Here is a 12455-nt window from a genome sequence, read left to right on the forward strand (position 1 = left end):
CCGTACGTACGTACGTACGTAGTACGTACGTACGTACGTAGTTAGTTACGTGTAGTAGTACGTAGTAGTAGTACGTAGTAGTAGTACGTAGTACGTGTAGTGTGTGTGTGTGTGTGTGTGTGTGTGTGTGTGTGTGTGTGTGTGTGTGTGTGTGTGTGTGTGTGTGTGTGTGTGTGTGTGTGTGTGTGTGTGTGTGTGTGTGTGTGTGTGTGTGTGTGTGTGTGTGTGTGTATGTGGGTGTATGTGAGCATGCGTGCGTGTGCGTGTGTGTGTGCATGTGTGTGTGATGTGAGTGATGCCTATACTATAGCCACGGACGTACCAATTGCTCTGGCGACAGACGGATAGACTTCTTGAAGCGTTCGACGTCCTCCGTCAGGCAGTATTCAACAGGTACGGGCAGACCCTTCACACTCAATGCTTGCTCCGTGTCACTGCTGAGACCGTCAACTTCCTCATTCCTGTAAGACAACGAAGCCATTGTGGCTGAAACCCAAAGTGATGCTGTTCTAGTCGTCTTCTACATACAAGCATTTCGTGTGGCTCCGACAGCACAAATCACAATCAATAAGTCAACTGCAATATCGATAAACCTGCCGTTGTTAGGATGAATGTGGAGCATAAGACATTGCACTACATGCAACAGGGAAAAAGTTCATGTGCTTCATATGGTTAGAGGCTTGCGAGTGGCAATGACAATAGCAAAAATTCTTTCATATAAATTACTTTCTCGGTAGAATATCATTGGTGGTGCAAATGGTTTCAATCATATTATTTATTATATGGTTACAAAAGAAGAAGCTGTTGTTATCAAATGTAGAAAGAGATACAGACGCCATGAGTCCAGTGCCTGGAATATCCACACCCTCATACGTGGTGGTCGGAATTTCCTCGGTTGTTGCAGCTGTAGAAGCATATTTGTTCACAACATCCTCCTAACAAACAACAGTGCACGCAATATGTTACGAGTCGAGGAATTTATAGTCGCTTGGGAAGATTGCTTGTGAACCACGTGGAAATCAGTGACTGACAGTGCTACTACAGGGTGAAGTCTCCATATACAGCAGCGATCGTTACCTTTTTCCCGATCTCTTTAGACCCATCCTCGTCGTTTACACTAGAAATGCTTCGTCGCCATGGAAACCAAGATGTTTTGCGAGATGCCTCTTTCTTCTTTTTTGGGATATATTCTCTGATAAGCTCATTGATACAAGTCTGAAAATAAAATTTACAATTTAGTATTTTTGGCTGAGTAAACTAAACAATTTCAGAACAGTTTAATGAAGAACAATAGCCTAGAATTGAGCCAAGGATATATTATGATTACGTATATTTGTAATACGTAATATATATACGTATTACATTAGAAATAAGATATGCCTACATACTTCAGTTACCAGGCATTCAGTTTTATTGTTAACCTACAGTAATGTTTCTCTTTAAATCAAGTAGTAACCTACCCATTAAAGGGACAGTAGCCTCTAGGATTTTACTGCATACAACTGTACTTACTGTATAACAAATCGTCTATACCCACACGTATTTGTTACCAGATACCTAATTTAATTGTTATAATTAATTACACATCAACGCTACGAAATTTGAATGGCGCCATGACACCCGCGACCGTGCTGCCACCCCGAAAAAGTTGCGTATTTGACCATTTATTTTGCACGTTACAGACCAATGAGCTAATCACAAAAGTGCAATTATATTTATACCTAAATGCTATTTAACCGAACGATATTCATTTTAGGGCAAATTTATCCATATTATAACTGAAACTATATGTCGTTTATAAGATATTACAATCATTTTGCTTTTAAATGAATAAATAAGAAACACCCTCGGTCTGTAGCCCTTGGCTGGAAAGTGGTTTTGCGCAACTTATCAGATCGTGCGCATTGAGTGGCGCCACCGTCGTTGTAATCAAACTGTAGTCGTTAGTTTTAAAACATTAAAAATAAATATTTTTAATGGTGATTGAACCATGAAACTTTTTATGTAGCGTAATTATAACCTAAATTAGCTGAAAATAACCCTAGAACCTAGAGTAAACTCTCCCTTTAAATAACAGAGGCATACATGCACATGTTATAGAGTAAAGTGGTCATAATCAGCACAACCTGGCTACGCCAGTCGCTCATATAGACATAATTAAGAGAATATTTTCTAATGTTTCATATAGCTGTCAAAATGGAACGCGTGAAACTGTATCGTCTATGAATTCATTACACTGGCTCACTTATTTCAGTTGACACTAACACAATAGCACTGACATTAGCAACTAAAACAATGCATGTAAACGTGGACAATTTTTGGACTTTTACCAAAATGCGAGTCACAAATCCTTTTATAACATATTGTCTCCTATGAGATGTATTTTGACTCACCTGTGGCAATGAGTTCTGGAATAATAGATGACACATCAGCCCGGGCACTGCTACGTGTGAGTTGACATACCTACGTAAAAACAGACAAAGTCAGCTTTAGTCAGTATTGTAATTAGTACTGTAATAATTAATCTAATTATTACAGTATTGTAATAGTTAATAAGTACCGCACATTTCTGTATTCATTTTTCTCTATACGTGCACCTATTCCAATTTACACATGAAATATCACCTATAAACTTAAAATAAAAAAATTATTAAAAAAATAGCAGTGTATATTGACAGTCATCACTTTACATCTTACTTTCTAAATTCTTAGAGAGCTAGCTACTACAGCCTCCATGAAGAGAGTAAAACAGTATATAAACAAAACGTAAGCGAAATATAGCTATGCAGGGTTTCTTATACATAGGAGGCACAGTGGCACACCGCCGTTGTCAAATTTAACATCGCCGTTGTGAAAATGTTCCTGTATTTACTGATAAGTATATCCTGTATTTATATCCTATAAGTATATCAATACATCCTGTATTTGAATCCATCATGCGCGTTTTTTTGCCAAACTGGCCATTATCTCATTTGTCTAATTTGCCCTCAGAAGAAACCCTACTATTATCAAAAGGATGAAAGGACGTCCGCAAACGTTTCACGATTCGCATCCGATGCACCCACGGGGATTCATTTGCTACTTATACGAGGCAAGTTGTTCTTGCATTTATCAGAGCTCGTATTTTAGCGTGGCACTGATGGGCAACTGCACGTTTCCCTTCTTACTTGCTGTGACCCCTTGAAAAGTGCCCAACGTCCACAGCAACAAACTGCAGATGCTGTGTACAACCGTAGTGTATGTAATAAATAAGCAGGTTAAAAAGTGCTATCATACAGTAAGTTACCTTGATAACAATTTCATGAAAGGAATGTTTGCCTTCGTGCCCTACCGTCGATAGATTAAATCGACTCCTTCATACCTATTATCCCGATTAATAATGACAAATTTGTCATTATTTTGTCATTAGTGTAAAATTTGTCATTATTACCCCCTGTTCTTATAATGTAATATACAGGGCATGCGCTTCCAGTAACGACCGTTTATCGTAGTCACGGTTACAACCCACCTGCCCCGGATCCTAAACACTGTGTCAGGGTTCGAGAGCAGCGTCGGGTTAGCACAGAACTCCTGGTAGGTGACGAGGTACTGCATGAACCTCTCCTCTGTTATCTCCATGTCACTCTCAGCCAGACCCCCGCACAGCGAGATCGCAAGGTCGTCACAGTCCGTGGGTCTGTCAAAGCTGTAAAAAACGCAAATCATTCACGCGAATAGTTAGTTACAGTGGATCATAAGCATGCAAGCACTGTAATGAGGAATGAGCGTTCATGTAGAAATGATGAAGTAGATCCAAATCTAGAACTTGTGTGGTAAACTGTATAACCTTTAATATCTTACACACATCACATCTCCTTACACACAGACAAAGACCCGCCCGCGCACACGCGCGGTCGCGCGTGCGCGTACTCTCGCGATCAGAACCCGACCCCTCTCCCCTTACATCTCTCTTCTATATATTCCCTCCAAAACTCCTACAAACATACTCCACGCACATGTACCCATTCTCCCAGACCGCGTCCTACCCCCATTTTACAATGACCCTAGAAACTGCCTAACCTAAAACCCGCTTATCCAACTCCCTGTAACATCAATGCAGCCGCCCAATATGCGCGACGCTGCGTTTACGCAGACTAACTGGTCAGCAAACAACCCTAGTTTATAGCCTCGCTGACTACTTCATGTAACACGCGCAAAACACATGTTACAGCACATAAAAATGGGCACATTGTGCACTTTTGGTTAGAATTGTGAAACTTTGCACATGCGTACTGCAATAGGTCCTGAAAATTTTCTGCTATAGTGCCAATTGAACAGTTAAAGAAACAGCTAAAAAGCGCTTGATCTTTCAGGCCCTCATGAGGCACGAGGCCTCAGGCGACTATGTCGCATTGGTTTCTGTAAACATATTTGTTTCTTGTCTTGTTTACTTAAAAAAAACCTATGCGCAACCTAAGCTGAAACTCACCGCCAAACAGTTCACGTGAATAGTACGGTTCAAATTCAATTCAATTCAATTTAATTTATGTTACTTACACTGATGAATTACATTTTTTGGAGGTAACATATTAGTTAAGCAAGTTAACAGACAAGGCTAATCAAAATTCACTTCAACAAGACACACTAAATTTAGGACCGTTAGAGACACGCACACAGGCACGCGCCCACGCAGGCACGCACATACACATGTTATCTTAGTATATTTGCTCATAGAAAATGTTGTGCAAAGTAGAGCACTGTACGACGCACAAATATTTGCACAAACAACTCGTGTTTGCAGTCAACACAGCAAACAACTCGTGTTCGCGAATACAGTCAACATAGCAGCGCTCTACTTCGTGCAACACCAAAATATTTGTGCAAAACAACTCGTGTTTGCGAATACAGTCAACATAGCATTGCCCTATTTCATGCAACACCATGTCCGCCTCCCACATACGCATATGCAGCTCAAATCTTGGCAACAGGCATCAGATGCTGAAGGATGCTGCCAACAGTTGTTGAACTGCGACGGATTAAGCGTCGGCAACACGCCTCGAGACATGCCTGTTACGTTCTGTACATAAAGGCTGACTACAGAGCTTGACCAGGTAGTGCCAGGTGGCTGTAATAATTCTCAAGAGAGAGAGAGAGAGAGACACACACACAGAGAGAGAGAGAGAGAGAGAGAGAGAGAGAGAGACAGAGTGAGAGCGAGAGTGAAAGGGAGAAAGAGCAAGAGAGAGAGAGAGAGAGACAGAGAGAAAGAGAGAGAGAGTAAGAGCGAGAGAGAGAGACAGAGAGAGAGAGAGAGACAGAGAGAGAGAGAGAGAGAGAGAGAGAGAAAGAGAGAGAGAGAGCACAGGGCATGTGTACCACAGCTCCATCTATTACATTAGGTGCTGCCTCCACCTATCAGTTGAAACAGTAAATATATACGTTATCAAGTAACAACACCCACCACTTGCTCGTGAACCCGGCCTTCGTCTGCCCGCAGCTGCAGCACACACTGTCCACTCCATCCTGGAAACTTCCCGGGGAGCGGGGCAGGGAAGGCCCGTTACCCGACTCATCGTCTTCGTCACCGGAGGACGTGACATGGCGCGGTGACGTTGCGTCCTGCTCGTCCGTCAGTTCAGCAAGGTGGGTGATCCTCCCCGTGACATCTCTGCAAGTAATGGTGACACGAGATGCTATCGAGCGCAGATCACATTAAGCGAGCTGTGACCTTCATCAAGCAGCCGTAACCTGAGCTGAAGGTCATTCACGCACGCACGCACACACGCACGCACACACACACGCACACACACACACACACATATATATATATATCAAGAGCTAATAATACAATAAATGAATATTAGCTCTAATAATAATATATTATTAGCACTTGATATATATATTATTATATATACAAATATATATATAGATATTATTAGTGATGTCACGATCATTGATTATACTCGATCATCGGTTGAACAGTGGCTCGAACCAAGCGCTTGGTTATAATAAATCCATAATCGATTTCATCAGGAAAAAAAAAATCTAAATAAATGTAAAACTTGAACAAGAACACTGTCACTGGGAAAAGTAATGAGAATCAGAGATATCATCGCTACTATACAAGTTATCCTTTATTAACATACATGTATAATACACACAGTAGTAAACAGTGCAAAACAAACAGTAAACAGGGCTAAACAAGCACATACATGCACACACATACATGCACACGATGTTACGCACACGCAGGCATTCAACACCCCGAGTTACTTGGGCCCAACCGATGATCGATTTAAGAAATTACAACCGATTGACAACACTATATATTATATTGAAGAGGTCTGGGTCAGCACTATGGGTAATTCCATTTGTTATTTGCCATTTTCACATTCAAATTTAGTATGCATGCTATTTATTTATGTTTCTTAAAAATCCAAGAGGAAAATTCCCCCTCCCCCCCAGGACATGGCCTTGGATTCACGGAAAGACTTCGCTTGCACTTTTGGTTATGTGACACATGTATATATTTAATAAGTGGGGTGTCAAAATTAACTCGCTGACCTGGGGTGTGGGAGTCGGCATGACTCTCCAAATATTCTGAAAATTCTCATAACCACAGAACTAAGAAAAACTAATACAATACTGTTTTTACCATTTTAAAATCATATTCTGCAGTAGCGTACAGCATATTAAATGACATATAATATATAATGCGATTATTTCAACATGTTAGTGATATTGTTAGTTTTAGTTTTTAGCTTTATGAGTGGACTCCATCATTTTGCAATAGACTCCCTTATTTTTACCGCCTTAAATTCAACAAACTCCTCCAACCCAAAGTTATTTTTTCCCTTTTTATCCTTTGAATACAGGCACGTACCATGTACTACACCTGCACCAAAGCAGTGAGGATACCTGTCATCACGTTATTTACATCAACAATACAAATAAATATGCACAGACTTCAAGCACATGATTATTTTACGGGTGCTATCTAGGCGACTCGTATCTTAATAATCAGATAACCAAATGCACTTGGTGGTTTGGAGACCTGCCAGAGCACATAGCAACCTTTTGGCTAGTTGCTGTAATCTGATGAAACTTTAAAACACAAAAAATTAAGGCTCCCCAGTGCCGATATATAAGTATTTAACACTTGTGAGTGCTGACAGTCAATAAGGGAAGGCTATTTCCATAGGTAGGCCACCCATTCTAGTTTAATTTTAAATCAGATAATTTATTCGATTCACCACTATTTAGGTTTTAATAAACGTCATTGTTCTTATTAGTGTGACACATAAGAATGTTCGTAAGAAAGTATAATTAAGGCGTCAATTTTAAATAAGATAATAAACTAGTAGATACTAAGGCGAAAAAACCAGATGAGACGGGATACTAGAGAAGCGTTGCCGAAAGGAGGTGTTAATCCGAAGCGCTAAGCGCAGATCTTGCGCGCAGTTCCGCGGCAAGGCGCACTCAATCTTCAATCTTACTCACATACTCACAGTAAGTACATCTGTTAAACAGAGAGTGAGGTGAAACACTATTTAAGTGAAAAGATTTAAATGGCTATCTAAATATTTAAAGGGACTATGTCACGAATTTTCTATGGTAAAATGTGTAAAAAAAAATTGCCATTTTTTAACATTAAAAGTAAGAACTAACAGGACTAAACAAATCGTCAAATTCTTACCTGATAAGATTGTTTCTCAACTAGTTAAATATCCAAAAAACCTGGACGATTTGAACTAATGTCCTCAACATTAATTGCTTGCTATGGGCTATGTATGAGTCACGAGTGTATGTTCACATCGAACAATATAGTAAAATAGGAAGTATAATGCACCATTGTTTTTTTTGTTTTTTTGTATTTACGGTGACGTAATCACTTTAAGTGGAACATTATGCACAGCACGAACCTTTTAGGGAAGTAGAGTGCCCGCGTGTCAGGATCCAGGTTCGTTAGGCTGAGCTCGTCAAGGTAGATCCCATCGCTCGCCTGCCGACGGATCTTCTTAGTCTTCCTCATGAACTGGAACATGCTGCCGAGCCATCGCTGCTGTTCCTCCAGATCTGCAAGCGTTTCACACGAAGGACGAATTATGGTCAGGAGTGTGTAATATAGATATTATACATAATGTTGATATTATTACATGTATATAATTATATAGTATTATATTATAAATGTTATACATAATGTCAATAATGCTAAATAATTAATACATATGACATAATACATGAAACATGTTAATACATTATCATAATATTATAGTTAAAAAACTTAAATCCTTGAAACTAATCTATGGTAACTAACTCACTGACCTTCGCTAGCTACACTGCTGCCACCTGGTAACTAACCGACTCGGCACATCCAGCTACACTGCTGCCCCCTGGTAACCAACCGACTCAGAAACTCCAGCTGTAGTGCTGCCCCCTGGTAACTAACCGACTCGGCACCTCCAGCTACAGTGATGCGCCCTGGTAACTAACCGACTCAGCACCTCCAGCTACAGTGCTGCCTCCTGGTAACTAACCGACTCGGCACCTCCAGCTGTAGTGCTGCCCCCTGGTAACTAACCGACTCGGCACCTCCGGCTACAGTGCTGCCCCCTGCGTTGCTCACCTGCCGACGCCGTCTTGTCAGCGTTCACCGGTGTCGTCGCTTCGCTCTTGCTCCGCGCAGGCAGCTCGCCCCACAACCACGTCATCTCGTCCGGCGTCTGACACGTGGCGTCATGGCGGCGCGCGATCGCTTCCCGCTCGTACTCCGTGTCGCTCTTCGGACTCGGAGGCCGAGAGTTGGCCGGACTGGAAAAGCGACCGTAGCGACACTCGTAACTCACTGCAACGCTTGACCACCGTGTCGTCAACTCTCTACGACAACTATCCATCTACACTATTGTACAACGTTCTACTCCAAATGTCGAGTGGATTTCCGATAACATTCAAGATGTGACGTCCGTCGCGATGGTACTACTTAAAAGTACGAATTTCGAACAACCTTCCTGACCGTTTTCATGTTTTCCCAACCATTACAATACTTACCGGTATACTGGAGTAATCGGTAATGTGTCTGCTAATAAGTGAGATCTAATTTGTCTACATGATTTTGTTTCTATTGATTTTAGATATGCGAATTTTAAATACAGTTATATTAGCAGCATGTAGTCTGTGAATCTGACTAGAACATGGTCCTGACAGGATGGTTCAACTATAAAGATTAGAGTGATCGCAAACGACATTATATCAGGCAGCAGGCTTTTTTTCTTATCTGAACTAGGTGTCATCTATAATAAATAATATGAAGGGTGGTGAGGTGTACATAAATTACGTACGGCATTACACCTACTCAATAGACGGTTGTGGCATAGGTTAGCGGTTAATCTCGAGACAAAACCAACTCAGCATTGACTAACAAAAAGTCATCGAGAGTCCCGAGTGGATTCCTGATCCCTGCAAAGCGTCTGCAGCTCGTAACTGCTCCGACGCCACTGTCTCACCTGACCGTCGGCGTTATGTCTCCGTCGCTGAACGGGTGAAAGTCCAGGTAGGAATCCCGCCTCCAGCCTGCACCCGGGAGACCGCCGGTCGGCTCCCTCCTCTCCGCTTCCACCTCCACCTCGCCACTGTCCGGTGGAGGATGCTCACAAGCGCCCTCATCGTCGCCGTCAAACTGGAATATGTCCTCTCCGAAATCCCCGGCAAGATCCGGGGCCTCGGGCCGTAAACTCGACTTCACCCTCGCGCGCGCGACCGTCCGCTTCCTGCGCCGCCGGCGCCCCCTGGTGTCCGACGAGGCAAACAGCGCATAGTCGGCCGCCGGTCCTTCAGTCTGCGTCGTCGCGCTGCGGTTGGGCATGACGTCGCACGCCTCTGAGACCTCTCGGTCGCAGTCTTCGTCCGCGGCGGCGTCGCCGTCGCCGTCGTCGTCTCGCGCCTCGACTTCACTATCCGCACTCGTCTCAGGTGACGTCTCGTGCGTGCTCGCGATGAGCGAGGTCTCGGCTAGCGACTCGGTTTGCGTCTCGACTCCGCTCACGACAACGGTCTCGGCTGGCGTCTCCGCCGCGTCGGCGACAATTTCCACTCCCGTCTCGGTGCCTTCCTCGGTTTCTGTTTCAGTTTCGGTCTCGGCCACCATCTCAGCTCCAGTCTCAGCGGCGGTCTCAGGTGTGGCCTCAGGTGTGGTCTCAGATGTGGCCTCAAGTGTGGTCTCAGGTGTGGCCTCAGATGTGGTCTCGACTGCCTCTGCGAGACCTTCGAGAGAGCCGGGGACTGTCTCGTTAGGCAGGGAGATCGCACTGCTGCCCTTGTCCGGTGAATCGAAAACGTCGAAGTGTTGCGGCTGCTTGGGTAGCTGAGCACCGGCGCCATCTGGTGAGGAGACGCTGCCGTCGCTGACCCGCGCCTCGCCGGCGACGATGACGCGACACGTGGCGCCCTCTTCTGGCGTATCACAGCTGTTCTTCTCGATTTCCATCAGGCGCGCGTGCAGTTCCCCCGTGCTGAGAACCGAGCTGCTTGGTATGGGGGAAGTCGCCAGATGAGGAGGAATCTGAAGATGGGCAGGGATCTCCTCGACAAAGAATGCCTCTCCACTCTCTCCCAGCTTCATCTGGATGTTCACTTGTTCTTCGTTAATCGCAATTTCGACCTAGAATGCAAACGCTAGTTTTCAGTGACAGCTACACATTCACTAACATGTTTATATTAGCATTACATTGTGCAAAGTAAACTAAAACTAAAAACACAGCTTAATCTGGATATTTATTTGTTCTCCATTAACTACAATGTCGACCTAGAATGGGAAGACTAGTTTTTAAGGGGCTTTTTAAGGGCTTATGTCGGGCATGCGAGCCGACTCAACTGGAAGCAACTGGCTGCAATTCACTGCGACTGCAGAGCTTAGGTCGGTCGACTGCGACGCGACTGCCTGCGACTGGCCGCCACTAGTTACTCGGAATAGAACAGTGGGCAACTGGACGCAACTAGTCGCAGCCGATCGCTTCCAGTTGCTCAAAATCCAGTTGCTTCCAGTCGAGTCAGCTCGCAAGCCCGACATAAGCCCCTCTTTAGTGATAGCTACACATTCACAAACATGTTTATATTAGCATTACATTGTGTGAAGTAAACTAAAACTAAAATCACAGCTTAATCTGGATATTTACTTGTTCTCCATTAATTACAATGTCGACCTAGAATGCGAACGCTAGTTTTCAGTGATAGCTACACATTCACAAACATGTTTATTTTAGCATTACATCGTGCAAATTAAACTAAAACCACAGGTTCATCTGGATATTTACTTCTTCTCTATTAAAATTGTAATGTCGACCTAGAATGTGAACACTAGTTTTCAGTGATAGCTACACATTCATTAACATCAGGGGTGAATAATGACATTGTTGACATTAATGACATTGATAACAATGAATTTGTCATTATTCATTCCGGCTAACATGTTCATATCACCATTACAATGAGCAAACTAAACTAAAACTAAAACTACAATTTCAGTGCTGCCATTACTGCTGCTGTTACTGAGCACTGCTACTGCTTTCTGTATTACTACCACTACTACGACAGTTGCTGCTACTACCACTTTACTTATAACACAATTCACCAGTCACGAAACCTCCCTTTTACTGCAAATCAGGATAAAGCGAATATTCGGATATATTCGAAAAATCAGTGCATGTGTTATTGTATTACGTGCTTTAGTAAGCCATATTCACAATCATGAGAGCTGGCTTAACCAGGTCATAGTAAGATCATAGCTTTCTGCTATGAAACAGATGCTAACAAACTGTATAAAATATAGGCTATGCCGCTACCGACTCTGCACCTTGGAAAACGTGTTTTCTTCTTTCACCTCAAATTTACAAATGCCAGGGGGCCACCACCGAATTATTATCGAATACACAAATGGTTCGCATAGTTTTGAAAGTTTGAAAAGCAACTACTGTCAAGTTCGTAACATCAATTATGAAAATAAGCGATGTACGTTCGCGTGGTAGCCTGAATAGTGGTGTCTGATACCACCGCGCTTTTTCGAATTGCAAATTTGGCCGATTCACACAACGACAATCAACGTACAACTTTTTCCCGGCTGCGTAGCACTCCCATCTTTCCGAAGCGAACGTGAAACGGCGAGCCACAGAGCGTGCCGTCCTCTTGTTTGACGACGACAATGTCGATGGCACCGGTAAGCGTCGCCGCGTTGATCTCATTGTAGAAATCCTTGAAGTTGATCAGCAGCTTCCCCATATTGTAGACATAATTCATGGTGGCGTGGGGTCAGCCGAAAACCTCAGCGAAACCCTATAAAAATACATACATCGATTGATCAACAACATTATAAATACCTTCTTAATACACTCTTGATTATATCAGGAGTGTACAATATTGAGACTATATATATATATACATATATATATATATATATATATATATATATATATATATATATATAT

At 42.9% G+C, this 12455-nt stretch overlaps 1 protein-coding gene across 3 annotated transcripts in view; it reads right to left on the reverse strand.

The window, feature by feature from the left end:
* LOC106814773 (phosphatidate phosphatase LPIN3-like) overlaps positions 1-12455 on the reverse strand; it is a 24845-nt gene that overhangs the window by 6602 nt on the left and 5788 nt on the right. For all 3 annotated transcript variants that reach the window (XM_014819125.1, XM_014819124.1, XM_014819123.1), the window contains exons 2-11: positions 12079-12303; positions 9483-10636; positions 8606-8790; positions 7902-8055; positions 5441-5647; positions 3509-3685; positions 2394-2463; positions 1078-1215; positions 835-935; positions 323-461 (exon numbers count right to left, since the gene is read on the reverse strand). In XM_014819125.1, coding sequence (XP_014674611.1) covers positions 323-461; positions 835-935; positions 1078-1215; positions 2394-2463; positions 3509-3685; positions 5441-5647; positions 7902-8055; positions 8606-8790; positions 9483-10636; positions 12079-12267 — 2514 coding nt within the window. In that variant the 5' untranslated portion in view covers positions 12268-12303. The remainder of the gene's footprint in view (positions 1-322; positions 462-834; positions 936-1077; positions 1216-2393; positions 2464-3508; positions 3686-5440; positions 5648-7901; positions 8056-8605; positions 8791-9482; positions 10637-12078; positions 12304-12455) is intronic.

Source organism: Priapulus caudatus, unplaced genomic scaffold (genome assembly GCF_000485595.1).
Source record: "Priapulus caudatus unplaced genomic scaffold, Priapulus_caudatus-5.0.1 Scaffold976, whole genome shotgun sequence".
Classification (NCBI taxonomy): Eukaryota; Metazoa; Priapulida; class Priapulimorpha; order Priapulimorphida; family Priapulidae; genus Priapulus; species Priapulus caudatus.